The sequence below is a fragment of the Podarcis liolepis genome (genome assembly GCF_965112155.1).
Source record: "Podarcis liolepis genome assembly, chromosome: 5".
In the NCBI taxonomy this organism is placed as follows: domain Eukaryota; kingdom Metazoa; phylum Chordata; class Lepidosauria; order Squamata; family Lacertidae; genus Podarcis; species Podarcis liolepis.
The window spans coordinates 26,205,848-26,229,819 of NC_139556.1; the positions used below are offsets into that span (position 1 = coordinate 26,205,848).

The 23,972-nt window shown below is 40.2% G+C and overlaps 1 protein-coding gene across 2 annotated transcripts in view; it reads right to left on the reverse strand.

The window, feature by feature from the left end:
* Positions 1 to 23,972, reverse strand: part of PARG (poly(ADP-ribose) glycohydrolase) — a 74,013-nt gene that overhangs the window by 30,688 nt on the left and 19,353 nt on the right. For both annotated transcript variants that reach the window (XR_014525902.1, XM_083502482.1), the window contains exons 8-9: positions 9,925 to 10,017; positions 6,997 to 7,154 (exon numbers count right to left, since the gene is read on the reverse strand). Coding sequence is in view for 1 of the 2 variants with exons in the window: in XM_083502482.1 (XP_083358608.1) it covers positions 6,997 to 7,154; positions 9,925 to 10,017 (251 nt within the window). In the remaining variant the exon portion in view is untranslated. The remainder of the gene's footprint in view (positions 1 to 6,996; positions 7,155 to 9,924; positions 10,018 to 23,972) is intronic.

A 23,972-nucleotide genomic window follows, 5' to 3' on the forward strand; every position in this document is an offset into this window, starting at 1 on the left:
GGGTGCTACATTTTATGGTGCCTGCGACTCGGATAAGTGGTCTGCTGGAACGCAGCCCCTTCGCCTCACTGAGCGGGGTACAAGAGAGAGGACAACTGTGCCTACCCAGCGCGCACTGGAAAAATTTTTCCAGGGGAACGCAGCAGTCTCGTCTGTCTGATACCCTGCCCACTGACGGCGACGGACCGGGGGGACCAGAGAAATAAACAGGGAACCAGCTAAGGGTAAGTGCACTAAGGGGTTTTGGCCCTCCAATTAATTGGGAGGAAGAGAAGTCCTGATCAAACTTCTGCGTCTCAGTAAAGGGGAACTGAGTACGCTAGGTGGCTGGGTACATCAGATGGTGATCTGGTGTAGGGAAAAGGGAAGAATGGGAGGTAGTGTGTGGTGAAGTATCTGGCGCATTGCATGTGTGAGAAAGTACAATGTGTAGCTGACCTAAGTGTGGAGTGAGTACTACTTCGTTTACCAGTAAGGTGTGTGTGTGAGTGACTGAGTGGATACTTCACAGGGCCATACAATGGGAGTTGGGGGTTCAAAGGGGGGAAATACACCTTTTGAATGTATGTTAAATAATTTTAAGAAAGCCTTCTCAGGGGCATATGGAGTCAAAATGACGCCAGAACGCTTGAGAACGTTATGTGAACTAGAATGGCCAAAACAAAATATTGGATGGCCATCTCAAGGAACCTTTGATATAAATTTAGTAAGCAAACTTTGGTCTAACATTGCCAAAGAAACTGGAGGGTGCCCAGAACAATTTTCATATATAGATTCTTGGCTGAGCACATTAAATAAAAATCCTCCATGGATAAGGGAATGCAAAGTCCAACGATGCAAATTATTGGCTGTAAAAGCCAAAGCTAGGAAAGGAATCTTGCCAAATAAATTCAAACCCTCCACCAGTTGTAACCCCAAGGCAAGAAAGTGGAATGAATAATGGGGCTGGAGTCACAGAACTTGATTCCTTGATAGATTATGATAAATATCTTCAGGAGGCATTGGAGTCCTATAATGAAGCCCAAGCAGAAGTGGTTATTCCACCTGTGAGTCCCAGTAGAACTCCATCTACAGTCTCCTTTAGTGGAACAACTGATTGCCTACCCCAAACCCCTGTACATCCAAGTCCTAGAGAATTATTACAGAAGTTACAGGGAGACCTTAATCGGTCAGCAAGCAATACAGCCGGGCGTATAAAGCTGCTAAAAGAACGCCTTGGGACAAATACCATCCCCTATGATTTGAGGTCCCTAGAGCAAAGCGAAGAAAAAGGTCACGTAGTAGCCCCTCCAGTACATTCCATTCACAACTACGGATCTGATGAATTGGAAAACACCCCATCTTTCGCAGAAAAACCTCAGGCTATGATGGACTTGGTGACCTCAATAGTAAATACTCATAGTCCTACTTGGACAGATTGTCGCCAGCTCCTGAATACTCTCTTCACCACTGAGGAAAGGAGAGACATAATTGAAAAGGCACAGATATATTTGCGTGAGCAGGCCAGAGTGGGAAATATTTATAGTATTGACCGTCATCTCCAGGAAAACTTTCCCTTGGAAGATCCTAATTGGGATCCAAACAATGCAATTCACCTGGCCAGGCTTACCACCTATCGCCAGACGCTTGTGCAAGGTATCTGCAGGGCATGCCAGAAGCCCACTAATATGTCTAAAGTCTCAGGAGGGTAGACGTGTTACCCATAACACTGTTTCGTGTTCGGTGCACACCCACAAAAAGACTTAAGTTGTCACCTTTTGAGCTCCTGTATGGGAGGCCGCCCTCCTTTGTTCAGGATATTCCAACTGACCTCAAACAAATAGGAGAACATGTGACACAGGGACAAGTGCAATCTCTCTCCCGTGTTTTTGTCTCTCTCCCGTGTTTGTTTGTTTTGTTTTGTTTTTTATCTTAACAGGTGGGCCCTCGAGCGCACGCCGTGCAGCATTGCCAAGCCAATTCATCAGCTCCAGGCTGGCATAGCATATAGGTGAAAGAGTGGAAACGTGATCCACTTGCACCTAAGTGGCGTGGACCTTACACCGTCTTGCTCTCTACTCCAACAGCGGTGAAGGTAGCTGAGGTGACCCCCTGGATTCATCACTCCCGTTTGAAGAAGTCCGAAGGCAGTTGGACGTGCAAAGGTGACCCCTCTAATCCTTTAAAACTGACTCTCTCTCCAAAAACCCCTGTATCTAGCCCTACGGGGAACGGGCTAGGTCACGGGCAACATTAGACGACCGGCCTGCTGCAGCCACAAACCTGGAAGCTGGCTGACCTGCGCACGCCTGAAGCTTGAGGAGCGTCTGAACCAGCGGCTGTGAAAGGGAAGATTCTCTTATACAATTGATTGACTGCCCCCTTGTGGAACAATTATCAGAGATATTACACATTGGGGATCCTTGGGATATATGTTTTGGTCTTGGTGGTTCCCCATTCCTGTCACTGGGGGAATTATATTGGGACTAATATTTATGCTATCACTATTACCAATACCATTAAATGCCATTGGTATGGTAAGCGAAATGCCACACCAAACAGAAGTACAGAATTTCCCCGGATGGAACTCAACTAAACCATTACGAGTTATACCTGTACAAGGGGAATTCTGTGTACATAAATCATCAGATGCAGCTGATTCTCCCATGATAGGCTCTTCTCATTGTCACTATACTTGGGATAATATTAAGAATACCTGGGCACACGGTACTACCTATCGAACTCGGAATACCTTGCCCTGTGCACTTCCTTTTATTCATGCATGGAAAGTGGTATGGAACATAACTGTGACAGAAGAAAGGCAATCTAACATACTGCACTGTGAACTCTATACCCCTTTTGATATTTCGCCTTATGCACTCCACATACCAAAACCCTCAGACCCGATGGTTGTGGTGGATATGTGGAGAATGGGCATACAAGAAACTCCCTTCCAAATGGAGTGGGACTTGTTTCCTGGGATGGGTATTACCACCAATGTGGATTTTGCCCACTAGTATATTTCTCATATAGCAGGAGGAAGTACCCAAAGTTGGAGCGATACTGATGATTGGCCACCAGAGCGCATTATAGCCTATTATGATCCTGCCTCCTGGAATCCTGGTGAGCTCATACAAGGGGCACGGGATCCTATTTATAATCTAAACAGAATAATTCGATTGCAAGCAGTAGTGGAACTTGTAACCAATGCAACGGCCCAGAGTTTGAGACTTATTGCACAACAGTTGGATGAAAGTAGAGCCCCATTTTGCAGCTGAAAATGGGAATGGATTATGTACTTGCCAGGCAGGGAGGCCTGTGCGGAGTCTTGAACTTGACAGGGAATGCCTGTTGCTTTAACATTTCTGATAATGGTGAGGCAATCCGTGTGTTGGCCACAAAGATGGAGAATATAGCACATGTCCCAGTACAAACATGGGAAGGATGGGATATGGGATGGTTACCCAATGTCACAGGACTCAAAGGGATACTATTGTCTTGCTTGTTTTTCTTGACAGTAGTGATGGTTTTATGTATGATGCCATGTATCATCTCATGTTTTAGGAGTACAATTAGCAAGATGGTTTCAAATGAAACTCTACCTCATATCATGGCCCTATACAGAGCTTTAACTCAGGAAGATCAAGCTATCAAGGACGCTTGGTAGCAAGGTCCTTGAGCTTGAAAGGGGGGATTGTGGCATCTGAATATAGACTGCATTTTTAATCAAGGCATATATTGGCTTATATCTTGATCAGGTAAATGGGCTTAGACTTTCAAAAGTTTCATGCCATGCAGAAACCAGCTGGCTAAGTACTTTGGCAGTTGTTTATCTTCCTGCTCTCCTGAACAAGGGCCTCCCTGATTTATAGCAGTAGCAGGAGACAAGTTTCTCAAAGTTGTAAAAGCTGGAATTACAGGCTGAAGACCAAGGTTACACAGACCCTACATAATTAAGAGTTTGGTAAACAGTAAAATAAAACCATGTGCCTTAAACTTGAGCCTAAGGTCAAAAGGCCAAGAGCACATGGAAAACAAACCGGCTGGAGAAGGGGGGGAAGTGTAAACAGGGGAAAAGGTTTTTTTCCTATTTTATTTTGAGGCTGTAAACTGTTCCTTCCTTGTTACTTTTAGGAAGTTTATCCTTCTAAAAAGCTATCTATGATAATGTATGAAATATGCTGGCTTAAATGTAATTATGCAAAGGATTTAAGAAATGCTAGATTTATCCTGAAATTAAGTCAGCCAGCCCAGCCCCCTGTCAGACAAGAAGACGCCAATCGAGCACTTATGACAAATGGCTGTCAGACCTTTGTTTAAAGACCTCCAAAAGGAGATATTTCATTGATGATGCATGAGAATATGAACCCGAGGTCTCTGACATCTGTTCAAGATAAAAATTTAAAATTATTAACCATTTGTTTTAGAAGGCAATAGGGCAAGGGGGGCAAGAGGTGAGCTGGTAATTAAGATTCCTTGTTGAGACGCATGTAAGATATATTAATACTTATTTGTCATTTATAGATGTAACAATATATAGCTCTTTGTGTTCCATATAAGGACAGTAGGATATGAGTGTATTTTTGTGATTGGTTATACCAATCAGCCAATAGGAATTTCAACCAGGCTGATGGGACAGAGGCAGCCATAGGAGGAGCAAAGGGGGCTGGATTAAGGAAATATAAGTGCTGGCCATAATGGCAGGAGGCCAGGCCAGAGCTTGGTAACCATATACCACTGTGCCTCTTATTTATTTGTCTGACAAATAAATTATTTTTTTAATTTCTCTGTTGCTGCGTTGAATATTTCATTCCAGCTAAGCGTTAACCACAAGCAGGGTGCTACATTATATCACAGGATGTTTTTTTTAAAAAAATCCCCAGAATACACCTTTCTCAAGTGGTTATTTTTACACCAGCAAATATTTGATTTGCCTTTCATTCTTCTGCAAAAATCACAGAAGAAAAGCAATATGGAAACATTTTTAGACACTTACTATTGGCAGAAATCTAAGTGAGATTGGCAACAAAGGCCAGAGGGACAATGAAATTTGGAATGTCCCCTTGCAATAAAAGCCTGGTCCTTCATATGTTTACTCAAAAGTAAATCCAATCAAGTTCAATGGGGCTTGCTCCCAAAAAAGTTGTCCACAGGATTGTAACCTAAAGGGGCCTTCCAGGCAAAGCAGCTTGCAAGTGTCATTCATTCTGAGACAGTATGTATGCCTGATTTCTGCTCCCTGTTGCAATTCCTGTGTTGTTACCCCCTCACTGGTATTATCTGAAAGCAGTCTAATAAAAGAAGAGAGAAAGTCCTTATGTTCCAATTCCAATACATAAAGATTCCTAAAAATTCTGTCAGCTGGATGTTTCAAAGCACTTTGGATCACTCGCTGTCATCAGCATGTAAGAGTACCAAGCAATGGTATACTTGAGAAGATTTAAGGGAAATAAAATACATAGTGTTCTCAACCTTTTGTACCAAGTGTCTCTTGTTTTGATAAAACAGATTGATGGTCCTGTCAGATCTCAAGACATGCAACTGAGAGTTTTCTGTTTAATATGTACATATTAAATGTGCCATTTCATTTTATTACCTAAAATGGCCAGGCCCTACACAATGTAAAAATGATATTTCCTAAGAGAAGGAATATATCCATCTAAGGAAGGTGCTAAACCTAATCTGCCAAGCACATCTTAGCATACAATTGATTTATTATTTGAAAGCGGGTGCAGCTATAAACAGAATGGTTGATGTAATTTTACTTAAGTGTTTACAAGCAACAATTTGATGTAACCCTGTGATCTGAGGATAGAACTCCTAATGTCTTTTCTACCCAGGTGTATGCTTTCATAAGAGACCCTCACTAAGCATTTTGTAGAACTTTTGGTGGCTGTCACCTATTTTAACTACAAGTAGCTGTGAATGCACTATGCTCCCAGAAAGGGCTGTGTCCAATGTGATAAAAAACAAAACAAAAAACCAAGCATGTATAACCCTGAACAGCAGAGAAGAGGACAAGGGGACAGCAGTTAAAGAACCCCCCAATCATCTAAGCTGGTCTACCAACAAACACACTTTCCACTGCCATTGCCCATGTCAAGACAGATAAAATCTATGCGCTGGGCTTTAGTTTTGGAAGCACTGTTTCATTATGCATTGAAGGGTTTTAACTGGGTTCAAATAAAATCTGAAATTAACACAAGCATATATACCTTTAAAAGCTCTTATAACTAGATTCCTAAGCTTCTATCAATGATTTGGATCCTAAGATAAGTTAACTTGAAGGAACATTTCCAGTCTCTTCTTTGTCCTGTAGCCATCTGCACCCCTTCTCAAAAGTATCTTGAACGGGTTCCGGTGGGGTGAAGGGGTTTCTGAGAAATGTGGGAAAGGGCATAAGGGTTGCTAGACCCCTAAATTGGGTCCATCTGATTTGGGGCAAATTCTGCCCTCCACCAAGCAACCCTCTGTGTCCTATCACACATTTTCAACAAGAGAATTTGTTGCCTTCATGTCTTGACTCTGGGCTTCTCAGAAGCATCATCCTGGCCACTAATGGAAATAGGATGCTGTGCAAGATGGACCTTCAGTCTGATATAGCAGGGCTGTTCTTATAAATGGGGAAGTGTTGAAGGAAGTGACAAGTGAGGGGAAGGACCACTATTAGAACTGAAGCGGTGAGCATGATTATGGTAAATGGAAGGAAATTAGCACTCTAACAATAAAGATTATCTTCACCAATTATGAACAGTGCTGCTCATAACATTTCCATCAATAACTCATTTCATTTCATTTATTTATTTACGGCTATTAGCCCATAAAATATGTACAAACATAAAAAAGCTTTAGTCTCAGATCTACTTTTCCATATTTTCCAAATCTCACAAAACAGGTTTGTCAGGAATCATTTCCTATTTTAATGAGATTCTTTCAGGAATTAGCAATACAATATGGACAACTTCTCCCCTACAGCAAGACACCCCTGAGTATCAGCTACTTAACCTGGCACCATACCTGTTGAAGTTAATATCTGGATAGCTAGAATATTCTGATTTCATCTTGGCATTTCGCCGGGGGAAAGTGCAGAAGAAGGCATTTGCTAGCAAACTAGCAGTCTGCTCCTGTGACATGGTGATGGAGTGGTTCATTTTTTGTTTCAGTAGAGGTACTGGCTAACAAAAGGGCAGAAAGATGGACATAATTAGTTTAGCAATTCAAAAAACAAAAACAGAACCATCACCCAGAACCCAGAAGAACAAAATTACATTTACTAATTTAGAGCAAAAGTAATTTAGGGGCCTTAGTGGGTTCTTAAATCAGCAGCACCATTAAAATCAAGAGCTGTTTATCCAAGATGATTGGGAAGCCTTGTTTGACGAACTGGAGATTTCTAATCAATAACAACAAAAAATGTCAAACAAAGCACCACTAGCCTGAACAAAAAGGAAGCATCCATAGGAACAACGGATGCAATATGATTAATCGTGAAGGAAAAATAAAACATCAGGAGATTGCAACAGCTGTATTTTACAGTCTCCCTGTCACAGATTAAAGAAAATGGGCAATTACAGCAATCACAGCAAAAGAAGACGGCAGGATGATACAAAACAACATAACTAAGGTATTCTTTGATTTTCTTGCTATAAGTAAGAGCAAAAAAAATTCAAGCTTCAAGAAAAACCACATAATGCTTCATTCAAACACTACCATTGTTATATGTTTATTCTATAAATTAGCTCCCAATACTCAAAATAGAGAAGAAAGGGAAATACATGAGCCAGATGCTCTGATTCTGGCTCATGGAGACCATGGTTCAATGTTAAGTGAGAACTGGGCAATTTAAAATTATTTTGTGCAGCTACTTCAAAATGCACAGTTAGAATTAATCAGTAAAGGGATTTCATACCTTTTCTACAGATTTTCCAAATCTCCTTATTCTTCCTTAGTTAAATATGAGCTTTTCTGATTCATGAGAAATCAATAGTTTTGCCTTTATTCCATTAACTGAAGTGTAGCTATTAAAACGTAACTGTTTGTATCTAGGATGGCTTTTGGAACGACTTCTAGAGATCCATACATGTGAACAACTTTTAGCAGAATTCACAAGCTGTTCCAAGTTAGTAGTCTGAGCTACAACCAAGATTCCTGGATGGATTCAGCTTAATGTATCATCTCTGAACAATCTTCAAATATGTATATTTCTAAAGGCAGAGGTGGGGAACCTCCAGTCTGTGGCACAATCTTGGTCCTCCGTGGCATCAGGGGTGGAGGTGAGAGGGCAACGTAAGGGCAGGGCTTTGAAGGAACTATCAGGATAAGTAGCTGCCTTTGGAAAGATTGCCTGCATTCAGGGCTCTTAAAGGAGAAACGATGTCTGAGCAGCTACCTCCCTTTTCCTTAAAACAAGGAAGCACTTTAAGGACTGGACATGGGTCTCCAAAAGGAGGAGAAGGGGCTGTTAGGGAGATCCTGTTGGAGGCAGAGGTGGGGTAGGGGGAGCAAGCCAGTAGAGGGAAGTAGGGTGGGGGGTAGAGTCCATGGGTGGCAATATTCAAAAGGGGCTGGGCCAGAGTTGTCCCTGGCAAGAACAGTGAGAAGAACAAGGAAAGACAGAGCTGAAGGCCTGCAGAACTTCCCTGAGCGCTAGGGAGGACAAGCTTTTTGCAGCTTTTCCTATCTGAAGGGGTTCGCATTGTTGCCATAACATGCTACCCCCAACTGAAGGATATAATGTGCAGGACAGCCTAGTCTAATGGACTTGGGAGCTCTGGAGAAAAAGCATGAGGTCCCTGAGAAATATGAAGGTCTCAGCCCTTGTGCAATTATTATACAGGACGGGGTCCAAGAAGGTACCAATGTTGGACAAACTCTTTCCTGCCATTAAAAGTACTGCTGAGAGGTCCTTTGAGGTGACATGGGTTTAGAGGTTAGAAATGAGTCACTCCAGTCAAACTGCTTCTCACTGAATCTAGAATAAATATTGTTTTTTTGCCACAAGGGTCTGTGCCAGTATATAGATCCAAAGGAACCTTGGGGTTTTGAATTTGCCCTCCTTGCAGGAGTATTGTCTTCACAACAAAACAGCTTTAAATACAGAATTATTTGTGGATCTCAGAGCTCTGCTGTTTTTACGTTTTTAAAATAATACAGCTGTCAAAAAGCCGTGTTAAAAAAGGACTGAAAAATATTCTACTTACTTTTTTCCTGAAAATATCTTTGTCAGCATTTAACTAAGCATAAATGTTGTACTCCAATATTGTTTTTTTTTTAAGTGTATTACTGGGGGAAGGGGGGAAAATGGGACCCACAATTACACAATTATTACTTGGATACAAAATATTATTATTTAAATTGAAATTAAGATGTTCACCTGATCAAATATCACTGTAAAATATTTCCGACTGCAATCCTAACCCCTTACCTTAAAGCCCCATTAAATTCTATGGGCTTTACCCATGAGTAGATATGGTTAGGACTGCAGCCTTACTTGTGCATGCAATGACATACTGTGTGCAAAATACCATCACTGTGTTACACTTGAGTTTGTACAAGAAGTGACAAATCAAGAATTTTCAGAAAGCAAGGAGTTGCTTTAAGCAACAACAGTGATTTCACAACCAGTTATCCTTCTGTACGTTAGAAAGACCTGAACAAAAAGAAGCCACCTGAAAATGCCAGGCTTTCTGACTATTCTAGCACATCTCTCCAGTGTATGCAAGATTTTGATATATAGCTCAAATCAAGGTTCAGAAATGGGATAGGGCATTTTTAATGTCCTTTTATATTGTTATGGATGTGTGGTGTCTTCACTATTCCCTAGGCCTCAGCTCAACAAGGCAAGTACCACGTATCAGGACCTTGGCATTTTGACCTCAACCATTCGTGGTGGTGCACAGCAAATTAATCTGCTACAGAGAGTATACTTAAGATGCGTCCACTAACCTGGGTGCAGATGCTAGGCAAACAGAGTGCAAGCTTCACCATATCGGGCAAAATGGACTGAAACAAATGCTGAGCCTCTGCATCTTCAAGCACCTAGAATGCAAATAAGAGGGTGGATTTAGGCCTAGTATTAGGAATATGGTCTGCCAAATTAGTCTTTCTGTACAGCAACTGGCTTTTCAAGACAAAGTCATTTCTCAGTGCAAGCATTTTTGAAAGTCAAATGTACAAACATAAAACTCGGGAGCCCTTACAATTCAGTCTCTAATGCTAGAGTAGAATCAGTGTTTGGCACCGTCAAACCTGAAATGTTTGGCACTATATTTTTAAATTTTATTTCTGCAACAAAAGTGCACGGGAATGTACTAAAATGAAAGATTAAGATTCTCGGAATTTAGAAGGGTGGACACATCACAACAAACTCTTTAAGAACCATTCTTGGCACTCAACTCTTCCATCTTCCTGGAGAACATAACTTGGATTTTCATATACAACCTGGAAATCAAGACCAGACATTTTCAATCCTGAATATTTAACAATCCTGAACTTTAAAAGTAAGGCTATTATTCTAACAACCCACTCAGATGTTTGGCGTGTGCATCAGTTTGGAAGCAAAACAGGGCTATTCAGAATAAGGAAGTTGACTCCCTGAATATGCAGAAGTTCATAAATTAAAAGGAAAAAGATTACAAAAAACCCAGAAGTGGCCCTGAGAGCTTCCACGAATATGGAATGTTGAGGGCAGAGAGATAAGAAAATACAATAGTCTTTAACTAATTTCATGTCTGGAAAGGATAGTTCTAGACTCCCAATGAACACCAAAGACAAGAACTCTGAATCATTTTGAAGGGGAGGGGCACACTAGTGTCCCACCACAGTTATGCCCCCCCATCCAAAAGCTTAGGGGGAAGGGAAGCACAGTTCCTAGGTTACAGAGTATTCCCAACTATATTTGCAGACCCTGGAGGCAGTTTGCTTTGGGTGGGGGAAGGCTGTGGGAGGCTTTGCAAAGCAGTCCTGCTACTTTTTCAAATAGGTGTACAGTACACTAGCCACCAAGAAAGTGTGGTACCTAGCAGCCAAGACCAAATGACACCAAATGTTTTTGTCCCTAAGGACTGGGGTTCTCTTCACTCAAGCAGACAGTTTGCTGTACTTGGCTCTTCCTTGCAGCCGAGACCGGGGGGGTGGGGTGGGGGCAGGGGAGAGAAAGAGAAATGGGGAAGGATTGGTGATGGTATTAAGATGCCCCCTCCCCAGCCTTTAGATTTTCATTGTCAGCCTTGACAATGTCCCTCCAAACCTCTCTTCTCTACAACCCAACTTGACTGGCTTATGCTTACATTGAATAATGTCTATCTATCAAGTACCTTAAAAACAACAACATTCGAGCATGACAAACAAGAAAAAGAACAAGGCTCTATTCACAATCTAATCAGACAACATGAACAAAAATAAAAAGGGAAGAAATGGAAGATGATACCATCTAAAAATACCAGTAAAATAAATTGCAAAACAATCAGATTTTTATCTTATGAACATTTCATGCACCACACAATTACAACTTCATATTTTGCAGCTGCATAGCCTAGAAAACTACGCTTTGAATTTTAGGCTTGCAACAGCTGGTAACCACATAATATTGAGAAGGAACAGTACTATTAGATTTAAGGTTTCGTTTGAGGGTTTTTCTCTTCTCCATTTCACAAATCATCATCTAGACTGCAAGCCAGGAGCTGTGTTACTTTATAATATTTGTAAGATGCTTAGATGATAATAACAATAACATATCCTGCACAAGGCACATAGTGAAGAAAGTCTATTAATTCAAAGTAATTTTAAGTGGGGGAATGCATCTGCATAGAGAAATCGTAACAGTTAGGAAAATGAAGAAGCTATCAAACTGATCCAAAAGCTTTCACAAAATGTAAGAGCGCACTAAAATTCCTCATTGCTCTCAACTACAGGCATGGGACACGAGAGTAATTTCAATTGTCAGTTGAGATGAACAAGTGTGGGGAAGTGGTTAGAAATGTCAGATCAGGAGCAGGGAGACTGGAGTTCAAATCCCCACTCAGCTATGAAGCTCACTAGCTCACCCTGAGGAAGCCATTTATCTCTACCTTCAAATCCTGTTGGTGAGGATAAAGTGGAGCTGGGGAAAGAAGAAAAAATATTTATGCCACCTTAAGCTCCTTGGAGGAAAGGTGAAATACAAACGTGCCAAATAAATAAACGCAATAAATTTCAGATGCCAAAAAGCTATTATTCTCTGTGTGACCAACCCATGCCAATGAACGTTGACTTGAGGGGGGGGGGCTACAAGAAGATCCATGCATTCTTTGGCATCCACATGCATTTTCTTCATGGATGAAGACTTGTAAATTTTATGGCACTGTTCTTGCAATATTCTAATAAGTCTTCTGTTTATTTATGTATGACCTACATACTTCCACAGTGATCCCTATTTTTGGAAACAGATTTCTTTGTTACACAAATTGCATCAAATAAGAGTCTTTAGGCTGTAACATAGCACTTTAACAGCCCCTAGGCTTTAATTGTAAGAGATAAATTCAAAACTGTGAAGGTGTTCTGCCAAAGTAAACATATTCCCAAGTAGTAACATATTGGAATGTTAAAGGTTGAATTTGGATTTCAGGAGGCAATATAAAACAAATACATATAAATTTAATTCAAAGAAAGACATTTAACCTTAAGCATCTATAAGACTGTCAGCTTCTGATAGTTCTTCTCCTTTGGGTAGCACTTTCTGTCTTTTAAAACTGACACATGAATAGTAGCTGCCATGCTTTGTTGACTGCCACAAACTCTATAGTCTCACTCATCTGGTGACAGATTATGGCACTGGACTTTGTCACAGCTGTCAACACTTCAACCTTTCCCTTATGCAGCTCTGGAAGTGAATGCAGTAAGAGCACAGGAGACTTCCCCCTTGAAACAGAACCACAACCAACAATTTCAGAGAACAGGTTTGGAAAACAAATAAGAACTGCACTTGCTCTGTTTAAAATGGGTATTTTATTTCTTTTTAACTCACCTCCATCAAAGGATTCCAGGGCAGTATACGGAATTGCAAATAAAATTAATTCACACCACATATAAAAAAATTTAAACCAACAAATAAGCATACAAAATACAACAAAACACTAAAAACGGAACACAATTCCAGAAAACTACAATCAACTACAATCTAAAATGCCTGGGCAAATAAGAAGGTCTCTTGACACCTGCTTCATCCTGCTTTGGTCTGCCTGAATGTAAAATGGTCTTTCATTTACTTGCAGCAAATAAGTTAATCAATTAGCAAACTAGCACATTAGAATAAATGCATCAGGTATTAAGAATAAGGACATGTATAGGTTTGCTAAGGACCAGCCTCCAGAGGCTGCTCTTGTAGCATCTACCTAGACAAATATGGCCACCAGTCACTTAAGAATGAAAAGGGTTGATTGTTATTTTATTTTTATTATTTAATGAATTTATAGACTGCCATGGAGCTCAGCCAGATCCAAAATAGGAAGTTATGTAGGATCTTGAACCTCTAAAAGCAAGGGCTTATTTGGTTTAGACTTGCCACATGGTGCAACAAGCAGATATCTGAAAGCAAATGGATGATATGGGTACCTTTATCAGAGCAAGCTGATGCTACTCAGCTACTGAGTGGATCTAGTCAGACTTAATGTTGTTTATCATTACATGCATGATAGTCAGAATTGTGTCTCTCCCCTCCCCTCTTGTGGTACAGAAGTTTTAACTGTAAATTGACCACAGTTGAGTATTCTGTCTGAAAATTAAAATGTGGTTAATCTTAACTATGGTTGGTTGAAGCTAGTCAGCATCAAACACTACGGCTTCAACCCATCATACTTAAGACTAACTAGTGCGTCCAGATTCAGACAATACTTATTCCAACTCTCAAATTAACCCGAGGTACCGCAGCATAGTGTATGAAGCAGCCCTTTGTCACCAATTACTGCTCAAGTTCTACCTTCAGGATTCAACTACAGTGGTACCTCGGGTTACATACGCTTCAGGTTACAGACTCCGCTAACCCAGAAATATTACCTCGGGATAAGAACTTTGCTTCAGGATGGGAACAGAAATCGTGCTCCGGCGGTGCAGCAGCAGCAGGAGACCCCATTAGCTAAAGTGGTGCTTCAGGTTAAGAATGGACCTCCAGAACGAATTAAGTTCTTAACCCGAGGTACCACTGTATTGAATACTGAAAACAAGAATATGCATTTTTCTTTAATGACACTGGTATTTTTTGAAACCTGCAGGAAAAGGGGCTATTTGTTACTTTTTCTTCACATATAATAACACTGCAGTACTGTTCATAACCCACCCCCCAACACACACACTTCCAACCACTTTTTATCCATATCCTATTATAGTATATTGGTTGTCTCATCTTCTGAGCAACCTACACTTTGAAACAAAGTTGTATGATAGTATAAAACCTAGACTATATCCATCTTACCACCTAAGAGATGTCAGATTACTGACAGATACCATTTTTTAAAACTCTCATTTTAAAGCAAATTTTATTTCTCAGGAAAGGTATCTTGTTTACACAATACCGTGTGCCACTCACCAGAGAAATTACTTGGGTGAGTCTTATCAAGGTTAGTACATGAGTGATTGCTTACATGAAACCTAGTTTTAGCTCTGATCACCAAAGACCTGTATCAGCAAGAGTCCTGCTCATTTTAATGGGAATTTGCTCAGGCAGATTACACTTGAGGACTGTGCTGAGGATTCAAGGAGCTCAGCATATTATAAACAAGAGGTTAACAGCTCTAGGCCGAACAACTGTGACCTGCAGCTTCACAAAACAAATGTTCATCGTGCAGTAAAAGTGGGCTTAGTAAGCAGCACCATAAGTAATGATCTCATAGTTTTATAAACTGATCCTCCCAAATGCAAACCCTGAGCACACTTGACATCACAAAGGAGAAGCAAGGAAAGATAGAATGGGACAGAAATGCTGGTGTGAGTTTTTAAACTGTACAGTGGTACCTCGGATTACATACGCTTCAGGTTACATACGCTTCAGGTTACAGACTCCGCTAACCCAGAAATAGTGCTTCAGGTTAAGAACTTTGCTTCAGGATGAGAACAGAAATCGTGCTCTGGTGGCGCGGCGGCAGCAGGAGGCCCCATTAGCTAAAGTGGTGCTTCAGGTTAAGAACAATTTCAGGTTAAGTACGGACCTCTGGAATGAATTAAGTACTTAACCCGAGGTGCCACTGTAATCTTGACAGACTAAACTAAGCATGTGATGCACCACACAAAAATGGCTTCACTTTCTCCTCTGTCTGCCCCATTTTAAATCAAAGGATGCTTGCTAACTGATTGATATTCCCCTTAAGAAGATGAATGCCTCCCTCAGACCAGTTGCGATTGCATAAGCTCAAACACACACATTCCCTACTTTTTAAAATAAAAGGGGTTTTGCTTGCTGGATTTTTTATAAACTAAGTGCCATGACTGATTAGGAATTGTCTTTACATGTGGCCATTTACCGCCGCAGCATTCTTTAACAAAAGGAAGTTTCTCATGCTATGTTAAATGAATACAAAACACAATTCCAGGAAAAAGCCTGTCTGCTGAATTCAAAATGAGTTGCTGTTTTCTGTTTGAAAACTGACTACAGTTTTCCCCAAAATGACAGTCACTTGCTTCTCAGTATAGCATAGCTTTCAAATTATTTTAAGCCATATGATTATTTCTGCATCAGAAAGACATTCCTTATTTTTAACACATTTCAGAACAGAATCAAACAAAATTAATAGGCATCATAAATGTGATTCCAGAAAAGAACTTAACGTAAAAGTGTGTTCTCAGCTAGCACTGTCTCTCCTATTTCAACAGATAGCCCCAGACTGTCTTTATTAAGACGGATTATCTATTCACACAAAATCTGGTTATTATCCTGCATCTTCTAGCGCAATTATCCCATCAATTTCTAACTGAAGGAAGTCCAATAAGAAATGTGATAGGAAATTGCACTGGAAAGTATGGGGCAACCGTCACCAGCTGGCAATGCCTCATAACCACAACACAAATGTGCCAGGAAGACTACTCAATAAGCAGATGACGTTGTATAACCTCTGTGCAAGTTTTATATGAATGTTCAACAGCCAGCTGGTCTGGAAACTCCACCAGCAGCCCTTGATGCCCTGCTGGTCCTCAACCTGGCTTTCAAGCAGTCACTTGACTGGCCAGCAAAAAAAGGAAGAAAGGATCAGCTCATTCTAAAAATATTTTTACAGAAGCTTCACTACCTGGTTTCATGGAGAAAATTCTTACTATCCACAGTCAATGAAGTGTCCATTTACAAAGCCTAGTCTACACGGACCATGTATTAGCAGAGGCCGCTGAGTAAAAAACGCTTCAGCTTGGGGTCATTTCTTGAGATTGGAGGCAGAGCCATCTGGGCTAACCAAGAACCATGAAGGTGACTCCAGAAACCTGAATCAATTATCACTTGGTTGTATCCAAGACAGCATGAGCGTAGAGATGGCTTGCCCAAGAGGAGTTTCCTCCTCCCTTCTCCAGACTACACTCTCCTGATTTCCCTGAAAAGCTTCTCTTGAGCCAACTCTCAGGAAAGTTTTGGGATATGGGGCTACAGTAGGAAGGGTAAATGGAGAAAATTGGTTGAGATTGCTTATATGTGCTTATTGTGCATTGGATGCATTGGCCCACAAAATAATGCTAATTCCAATTGCTAACATTTCAGGTTAAAGAAATACTCAAGACTACCAGCACAATACAAATGCATCCTCTAAACCAGGGGCAGCCAGTGTGATGTTCTCCTGATAATGCTGGACTACAACTCCCATAATCTGCCGCCATTGGCAATACAGTGGTACCTCGGGTTACATACGCTTGAGGTTACATACGCTTCAGGTTACAGACTCCACTAACCCAGAAATATTACTTCAGGTTAAGAACTTTGCTTCAGGATGAGAACAGAAATCGTGCTCCAGCAGCGCAGCAGCAGCAGGAGGCCCCATTAGCTAAAGTGGTGCTTCAGGTTAAGAACAGTTTCAGGTTAAGAACGGACCTCCGGAATGAATTAGTACTTAACCCGAGGTACCACTGTACTTGCTGAGGCTGGTGGGAGTTATAGTCCAACAAATATCTGAACGGCACCAATTCCCTGCTCTAAACACTGAAAGTGTGTCAGTAAGCTCAAGTTATTTAGTGTTGTTGTTTTTTTACACATAAATTTTCTATTCTTACAAGTTGTTAAAATGAATTACCAGCACCACAAGTGAAGGGGAGGAGAATGGCAAGCTGTACCCATTCTCTACTTCAGTTATTGTATGAAATGAATCCACTAGGAAAACATGTACAGCTGTCAAAATGCAGCCACTGTCTTAGAATGGTTTTCTGATTAGAAAAAGCAAAGAAAAAGACAAGGTAATCTTCAGAGGAAGTAGGGGGAGGAAATCTCATTGGATTATGCAGGAAAGAGCCTTATTTGAGGGGAGGGGAGGAACATTTGACATTTATCAAAACCACAGACTGACACTTGGAAAAGAAAGGAGGAGACAGCTTACACCGACAGAGGTTAATTTGACTCTCTTTAATTGTTTCTGAAAGCTAAAATATGTCTCCTGCCAATCCCAGACTGCAATGATCTCTCAGGTGTATCTTACTTGACAAGCAATGCTTCATTTAAATGATTTCCATAATTTTAAATAAAGTTCAAATGTTTTATGAGAGTGTATAATAAGAATGTATTTTCTTCATTTTAAAATGTAAACTTCTAATTTTTAAATAAAGCATGAGATAGTGCTCCCACCAGCTCCTTTCACAGTTTATATATTTCTCCAAGGCTCATAATGAACTCAGGCTTGCAAGAGAGGTGAAAAATAATAATTAAAAAAGGCTTCTTCAGCTATGTTTGGAGAAAGAGAAAGATCAAGCAAGTAGGCTTGTATAGAGAAGACAGGGAAACACTATTGGGTGGCAGAGAAAAAGCAGAATTGCTCAACACCTACTCTGCCTCTATCTTCACCCAAAAGGAAAGTAGTGCCCAGCCTGGTGATAAGAGAATAAAGGGTGCAAGGAGGGAGATGCAGCCCAAGATAGGGAAAGAGGTGGTAAGGGAACACATAGCTGCTTTAAATGAATTAAAATCTCTAGGGCCTGATGAGCTGCACCTAAGGGTACTATAGGAGCTTGCAGGTGTGATATCAGATCCTCTATCTATAATCTTTGAGGATTCTTAGAGAACAGTTGAGGTCCCTGCACACTGGATAAATGGTGACCCCATCTTCAAAAGGCGGGGGGACGGGGGACCGAGGTAACTATGGACCAGTGAGCTTGACATCAGTACCAGGAAAGGTCTTAGAACAGATAATTCAACAATTGCTGCATATAAATGTTAATCTGAGCCCTTTGATATCAGTTTAAAATAAAGTCCATCCTGAGACATTTGAAATCTCGACTTTGAACACATACTTAAATCTTATTGTTGCTTCATCTTTAAAATGCTTAACTCATATATTCAAAATGCATATAGTCCACAAAGCAACCATCTTTCAATTCTAGAGTTTAAAGAAGTTTGCAATTTGTTCAATAAAAAAGGAATGTTTCTGCCCTTCTGCACAGGGGGGGAAAAACCTCCACTCTGCATCTGAAAGTTCAGTTTTATTAATACTGGATTCTGCAACTATAATATGACCTAGTATTTTTAAAGCGTACAAACTAAAATGAAACGGAGCATGGAGTAACAGGATAATATATTCTTGTGCCTTAGGTCATTCATTCCAAGCTTAAAAGCCTATGTTTATAGCACTGACCTCTCTCAGTACAGCTTGTTTCTTTTAGTACTGTCCAGACAATTATAAAAATGATTTATCAAAAAACCAGTCATCGGTACAAAGTGCTTATATATACTAGCTTTGCCATTTATTCTGGTTTTATTAATTGAAGCAACCATTTGATTAAAATTATATATGGGTTTTACATTCTACCTGACACGCCATCTATACATAGTTTGTAAGTCAGAGAACAGGATCTGCCTTATTTTATGTACGACACATAGTCTTTGAAGGCACTCTAGAAATAATTGCAAAGAAAGCAAAAACACTGCAATAAATATCTGGATTTTAGCTAACGACATATATCAGGCACCACCTCCTACGCCAAACAAGCGAACAGACATGAGGCAGGCATCCAAATATGTATTTTACCTATATAGAGCTTTCTGAAAAAAGGCTATGGCTCATCATCTGTATGTGTTCATAAATACATTTGCTGTTGTTATTATTAATTTATTATTTCTACCCCGCCCATCTGGTTGGGTTTCCCCAGCCATACTGGGCGGCTTCCAACAAAATATTAAAAATACATTAAAACATCAATCATTCAAAACTTCCCTAAACAGGGCTGCCTTCAGATGTCTTCTAAATGTCATATAGCTGTTTATTTCTTTGACATCTGATGGGAGGGCATTCCACAGGGCGGGCGCCACTACTGAGAAGGCCCTCTGCCTGGTCCATGAAAACAAAAGTATTATAAATTTTCTTAGGACCAAACTCTGAATTACTATAATTGCATGGTTGCTGAAATAAAAATGGGAGGTTTATAAGACCCCCATGTGGTTGGAGGTGAGATTTAACCCTTTCCTGTACAGTCTCTATCCTGATGAATTTGCACCTCCTTTGAGTTGCAATAAGCCTTAGGGCAGGCTTCCTCAAACTCGGCCCTCCAGATATTTTGTGACTACAATTCCCATCATCCCTGACCACTGGTCCTGCTAGCTAGGGATCATGGGAGTTGTAGGCCAAAACCATCTGGAGGGCCGAGGTTGAGGAAGCCTGCCTTAGGGAGAAAAGCTGTCATTGGGGCCCAACGCCTGGATTTTAACCAGGAACGCAGAAAGGGAAGACCTCAACCTCCCTTCCCTGTGCACTACAGTCCCAATGAAAATTCCCCACAGCACTTTGTATTATGAGTATCTTCTTAAAAACCAGATGTGCCTTAACATAAGAAGAGCCCATCTAGTCCAGCATCCTGTTCTCACAGCGGCCAACCAGATGCCCGTGGGAAACCCTCATGCAGGATTCAAGCACAAGAGCACTCTCCCCTTCTGTGGTCTTCCATAGCTGGTATTGAGAAGTATTACTGATACCAGCTGCAGAGACAGAACATAGCCAACATAGCTAGTAACCATTGAAAGCCTTGACCCCATGAATTTGCCACTCCTCTTTTAATCATCTGCTGACCATATCATTACAGCCTCTTTCCTTCAGGATCTTTGGAATACAGTGGTACCTCGGGTTACATACGCTTCAGGTTACAGACTCTGCTAACCCAGAAATATTACCTCGGGTTAAGAACTTTGCTTCAACTTGAGAATAGAAATCGTGCTCCGGCGGCGCAGCAGCAGCAGCAGGAGGCCCCATTAGCTAAAGTGGTGCTTCAGGTTAAGATCAGTTTCAGGTTAAGAACGGACCTCCAGAATGAATTAAATACTTAACCCGAGGTACCACTGTATCTAGATTAACATTTTTATGAATCAGTTAAAAGCTAAACATTTAGAAGTTTTTGAAAATCTGCCAAACTTAACAAGTAGATGTTATGAAACAATACAAATTCTTCATCTGGTTTGCTTCAGGAGACTAACTCCACCCAGACAGTTTTCATAAACCTTTCAGTTTCCCCTTAACTTTAAAAACAAAGGCCAAGACCAGTCGTTATTATATGAACTACTTGCATAGGCCTGTAATTGAATTCCAATCTGCATTTATTGTTTTATCACTTGTTGTTTGCCACCCTAGGCTCCTTTGGGAGGAAGGGAAAGATAGAACCAAGTAAATAAATAAAATAAATAGCATACCTGCTCTGGATGGAATGCTTTCACTTCCTTTTGTAATTATAATTGTTTTGTTTTTAGAATTGTGTACTATCCTGCTGTAATCCCCTTTGGAAGCTTGTGGTGAAGAGAAGGTAAGAAATCTTAAAATAAACATGACTTATGCACATTTTGGACTATGTCCATCTACAGTGAAAGCAATGCTTTGACTTTTCCTCATTTAAACATGCATCTGAAATTAAAGAAGATTAGCAATATTCAGGTCTAGAGGAATATTATTATTTTTCTGTAGTGGAAGGGCTCCCTCTTCTGTTGGTATTTTAAAAACATAGTTAATACATGCAAGCATATTGTACAGAACTATGCATCTGGAGTGCAAGTTAGCTAACCCAAGCTAATAACACATTTGTTTCAACACATTTGCCTCAAAATATAATCAACTTGTTTCAAGGCAAATTAAGTTACATAGGTATAGGCCAAGAGCTCAGAACTCAAACCACAACCTTAAAACACCTCCTGAATGTTATGTCGATTCCACAAGAGATACCAAAATTGTGTTATTTTGACTAGAAACCATTCTTATAACCCCAGTAATGCAGACAAGGACCGAGGAATTAGTGACTTGCTTAAATACACCTAGAACCTTAATCGTTAATGTGAGATGTAGGTGGGGGAGTTGCATGCTCCCTTCCCAGTTCTATGCCACAAGGTTGGGAGACTTTATATTCGAATAAACTTAGGAACAGTGTGGTTATCATAATCTACAAGTAGTGAAGTAGCATGCAAGTTGAAAACCTGCATCTGATTTCAGTATGTGTAGTGAGAGAGTAGGCTGGAGCAGATATAGCATTTAACCAACGCAATGTTGCACCTTGTAATATACTCTTGTCATTCTCACTCCAACCAAATCTCTTATATTGAGCATTCCATAGCAGGCACTTGACCTTGTAACTACTAGTAGAAATTAACCCTAAGCTTTACTTCAATGTTAGATCAAGCAGATCTCAACACTCTGTGGAATCAAGAGGAGTAAAAGAGTGGCCTACATGTCAGACACAAGGCTATTTCTTCATATTATAAAACAAGATATCCATGTCTGGACATCACAGTAAGCCCAAGTTCTTCCATCTGGGGTCTCCAGATGAGAATTCTTATTGCTCTCAGCCAACTTAACCGACAGGAACAAGCCAGCTTGAATCATGGCATCTCTTCAGACATTTCCAAAAATATCTGAATTATAATCATGAAGTGGGGGCAAGATAAACTGCTTATCACTTCAGTGACAAAAGCAGTAATTTGTGCTCATAAGTGCACAGAGGTACATTAACAATGCTTATTTAGGGCAAGATATTGCTTGTAACAAATATAATATTTCATACATACTGGAAGGAGGACAGAGGGCTCCAGAAGTGGTGTGCGGATTTGTTTGAGGTTTTATTAAACTACAACTTTTTTTAATGATTTTGAACGCATCGTGCTTGCTTACCTCAACTAAAGCTCAAAGCTAGCAAGTCTTCATTAGATTATCACACTCAAATGCAGTATCTTAGTAGAACCGGTTGTGTTTTAAAAAACCAACAAAAATACTAAGTAAGTGCTTTCTGAGTATCCAAGTAACTGTTAAATCAACAGTCATTTGTCTGATCTAAATATCTACACAGCACACACACACACACACACACACACACAGATGGTAAGGGGAAACAGATGCACTGATGTGAGCTTGTAGGAATATAAAGGCTGGCTCCCACAGTGACATACAAGAGGGACCGTTCATATTATCCCTTTCAAGTGTGCATCAGCAAACCAAACAGGGTACAGTCCTCTTTAGTTAGGAGATACAGACAACCATATAGGCAAACCTATAAGCATTTCTGCTCTGAAAATAGAGCTTCTCACTTTGGCTATATATACAAATTACTACAGAATGAATATCAACAGCAATATCATAGAAAAGGCTGAGCTACAATTCAAGACAAGCATTTAACATCCTTGTCTCTCTTCTTGAAATATACATTATTGACATATTGGGAAAATCCCTATCTACAGTTTTTCTCCAGATGGTCATATTATCCCAGCTGTAGCATGCCAGATGTTTTACGTTTCAGTTCTAATTAAAGATATTAGTCTGAATAGCTTACAATTTTAGGTGTATAAGTACATTCAGCTGAGATCCTTTTTAAGTTTCTTACAAGATGCGCAAGTCTGAGAAATAGGTTAATTTTGTCCCGTGTTGTCATGTAAGATCAGTCATTTGGTACTGTGCTTTTCTAAAAGCCTTCCTCGTCTAATATTATCATGGTTAAATGAAGTCAACCATCCACATGGACACAAAAGCAACTCACATGGAGAATAGGAAACAGAAATAGGAAGTAGGAAAAGTGCCATATTCTCTCTTTTCCATCCAAAAGTCAACTAAATAATGGAGAGCATATAGAGAGATTTAACCTCTCTCAACTTCAAGCCCATATGTTCTTATCAGAGCAGCTGCTGCACAAGATCAATCTCATAACATCAATGGCCCATTCCCATTGCTTTGCTTTCTGAGAAAAACAAGAAAGGGGTAGATTTTTTAAAAAAAAAACAATCAAGGATCTTGAATGTCTCACCCATTGATGCTCCTAGCAAACATTCATTTGGAAAGCAAACTGCAGAATTATAAACTTGGCATTTGGTTAAGGGGGCATGTCACAAACTTGAATTGCATATGACCTTAATCTTCTCTTAGTGACTCCCAAGGAACTTTAAGCTCACCCAGTGCTTGTGTAAGGCTACTGTTGGCTCCTTATCATTGTTGACTTATTTCAAGTCAACAATAAATCCTTATGTGTCTCATTAATAGGACCAGCTCTGGGAGCTAAATTAAAATGGAAATGGATCCTAATAGCATGGAGGCCAAAGGTTCTTCCATCTCTTATTTATGACTAGGGAATAATCAAGGCTGGACTGTGTACATTCATCAGAAAGAATTAACAGGCAACATAGGCCAATAATGATCATTACTTTTGAAAAGCAATACTACTATAAAATAAGATACACCCTTAAAAAAAAACCAACCAGACACTATTCACTTAATGCTGCTCCTTGTGAATAGTAAAAGAAATGCACTATTTCATTAATTTACCTTTCATTTATATAACTGTTAACCATCAGAGAAGAATGAAAAATAAATCTTTGATTAAAGATACAG